The sequence below is a fragment of the Triticum dicoccoides genome, chromosome 5B, assembly GCF_002162155.2.
Source record: "Triticum dicoccoides isolate Atlit2015 ecotype Zavitan chromosome 5B, WEW_v2.0, whole genome shotgun sequence".
NCBI lineage: Eukaryota > Viridiplantae > Streptophyta > Magnoliopsida > Poales > Poaceae > Triticum > Triticum dicoccoides.
Window position 1 is genome coordinate 199,221,343 of NC_041389.1, and position 3,001 is coordinate 199,224,343.

Here is a 3,001-nt window from a genome sequence, read left to right on the forward strand (position 1 = left end):
TTTGAGGGCTCTACCAGACATGCTCTTAGAGCAACTCTACCAGACCCCGCATCCGCCCCCGACCTGCAAAATAACCGCCAAAATGCGGGTACGGGCCGGAAAGCGTGCCCGACCAGACCCCGCATCCCAACCCGGCTCGCAAATTTTTTTTGGGGGGGGGGGCAAATTCCCCACCCCAACCCGGGAAAACGTGGGTTTCCCCCTCGCGGCTGCGGTGCCCTGCATCGGAGAGAAGCAGTTGGCGGGAGGGACATTTCAGCCCGCGCGCTTTCCCCCTCCTTCCGCCGCCGCCCGCCCTTTGCTTCCGCCCGCCCGTCGCTGGTGATTCCGGCCATATCTGCGAGCGGAATCGCGCCCCGGGGCCGCCCCACACCCTCCCGCGCCGAGCTGCTGCACCGCCCCTCCGGATCCGGCGAGAAGAGCTGCCCCCTATCGCCCCCGCCGCCGGGGATCGAGCACCATCGGGCGCACCCCCTCGTCGCCGCCCGGGATCACCCGCCACCAGTTAGTCCCTATTTTGTGATTTTTGCGAGCTGCATAGTAGATTGACACGCCGGTGTGCGTGTAGATGGAGTTGACCCCGTGCGAGAAGTTCTTGCTATCCGATTCGTCCGATTCGAACGACTCGGATGTTGAGAGCATGCTTGCGAACTTTCGGCAGCAAACATTAGACACGGCGCTTGCCGTGAAGGAGCATGAAGACGAGCACCGGAAGAGGAGGCGAGGATCGACTGTCGGGCGTTTGTGCATTCCTCGGAATCGCCATCTTGGGAACGAGATGTTGATGCAAGACTATTTCGCGGAAAATCCTACGTATCCTCCGCACCTCTTCCGGAGAAGGTACCGAATGCGCCGATCCCTCTTTGTGAAAATTGTTGAAGCTTGCGAGGCAAATTGCCGGTATTTTAATCAAAGAAGGAATGTCGCGGGCTTAAAGGGATTTAGTGCATATCAAAAAATCTCCGTAGCTATGCGGGTGATTGCATATGGCGTTCCGGCTAACTATGCCGATGAGTATCTTCACATTGGTGAAGATAGCATAATTGAGTCTGTGCGTAGATTTGCGAAAGTGGTCATCCGTGTCCTTAGTCCTGAGTATCTTCGGACACTCAATGAAGATGACACAAAGAAATTGATGGCATCTAATGAGAGGAGAGGTTGGCCTGGCATGCTAGGTAGCATTGATTGTATGCATTGGAATTGGAAAAATTGCCCCAAGGCTTGGCAAGGAATGTATTGTGGCAATTCTCGTGATGCAACAATTGTGCTAGAGGTCGTAGCATCCGAGGATTTATGGATCTGACATTGCTTTTTTGGTATGCCGGGCACTCTCAATGATATCAATATGTTGCAACAGTCTTATTTGTTTGCTAGGCTTGCTAGTGGCGATGCTCCTGCTTGCAACTACACTAACAATGGGCATGAATAGACAAAGGAGTACTATCTTGCAGATGGTATATACCCTCCTTGGTGCACATTTGTCAAGAGCATCAAAGAACCCAAAACAAAAAAACAATGTGAATTTGCAAGGGTGCAAGAGGCAGCCCGAAAAGACATTGAAAGAGCATTCGGTGTTTTGCAATCTAGGTTTGCCATTGTCTGTGGTCCTGCTCGTTTTTGGGATAAGAAAATCTTGAAGAACATAATGACATGCTGTGTTATCCTGCACAATATGATTCTTAAAGATGAAAGAGGATTGAACTTAGAATTCTTTTACGATAATGTGGGTAGCCGTGTCAAACCAGCTAGAGATCCAAACCGTATTAGAGCTTTTCTTCAGACATACAAGGAGATTGAAAATGCAGACACCCATTTTCAACTTCAGGAAGATCTCATTGAACACCATTGGCAAAGGGTTGGACAGTGACTTATTTTTATATTCATTTGTATTTGTATTCATGACAAATTTTGTATTGCACTATTTAAGTTTGCTACGATTATTTGAATAATTATTTGTAATGCGGATGATTATTATATTATGTTTGATTGGAATAATTTAGTTTGTTTTCGATTGTTGAATTATGTTGTATTTGATATTTGCGGGCTGATAATATGCGAGATGCAGCAGCGCAAAGAGTAGACCCCAAAACAGACCTGTAAAAAGGTATATTTCATGAATATATATTTTTACGAATCCGTTTGAGGGGTTTGCATCTGTGCGAGTCCGAGCGGGGTCTGCTAGAATTGCTCTTACAAAACCCCGATCAGAGCCGACGCGAACTGACCAGGGAGGCACGCAGCAAGAGAGAGATAGGACTTGTGCGCCGCACGCCAAACAGCAGGCACGCGAGTCGAGTCGTTCCCGTTGTTGCGGCCGGCGGAGGAAGAGATGGCGACGAACATCGAGGACGTGCCTTCGGTGGAGCTCATGACCGAGCTGCTCCGTCGCGCCAAGTGCAGCTCCAAACCCGACAAGCGCATCATCCTCGTCGGTAAAACCCTAGCCCTTCTCTTCTTTCCCAATCCTCATCTTCTTCTACACCAAAAGATCCCAACGGCTCGGCCCCGGCTTCGCTCTCGCCAGGGTGACTGCCGCCGTTCTAACCCTAGCCCTTGCGTCTTACGGCGGCGGCGGGGTCTTTCCAGCTCGCAGCGTCTGGTGGGTTCGGTGGCGCGTAGTTCCGCAGGCGGTGGCGGTGCGGGTCCTTGCGGTTAGTGTCCTTGGTGGTCGGCGGCTTCAGCTGCGCGGCGCTCGAGGCTCGGCGGCCGGCGCAGTTGGACCTCCCACGTCCATCAACGTGCGATCTGGTCGTTACGGATCTGAAGCTGCAGTCGTGGTGCCCAGTCGGTCGCGCCGCCAGATCTGTTGTCGTTGGCGCGATAGGGTAGCTGCTGCTCGCAGCTTGTTGCTGTTGGCTGGATCTGGAGCTGGAGTTCCTCGTCCTTGCTGTCCCTCGTTCTGGAAATAAGTGGACGTACCCTCTGAAGTTTTATGATGCAGCTACATCACCCCCTCAACTCCAAAATAGCTACTTAACCCCCCAACTATCGAATACCAGAC

General features: G+C 51.7%; 1 protein-coding gene across 1 annotated transcript in view; it reads left to right on the plus strand.

The window, feature by feature from the left end:
• The first annotated feature begins 2,211 nt into the window (after positions 1–2,211).
• The window catches only part of LOC119308067 (adenylate kinase 3-like), a 3,973-nt gene continuing 3,183 nt past the window's right edge, over positions 2,212–3,001 (plus strand). Inside the window, exon 1 of the mRNA XM_037584185.1 lies at positions 2,212–2,432. Within this exon, the coding sequence (XP_037440082.1) occupies positions 2,330–2,432 (103 nt within the window). The 5' untranslated portion in view covers positions 2,212–2,329. The remainder of the gene's footprint in view (positions 2,433–3,001) is intronic.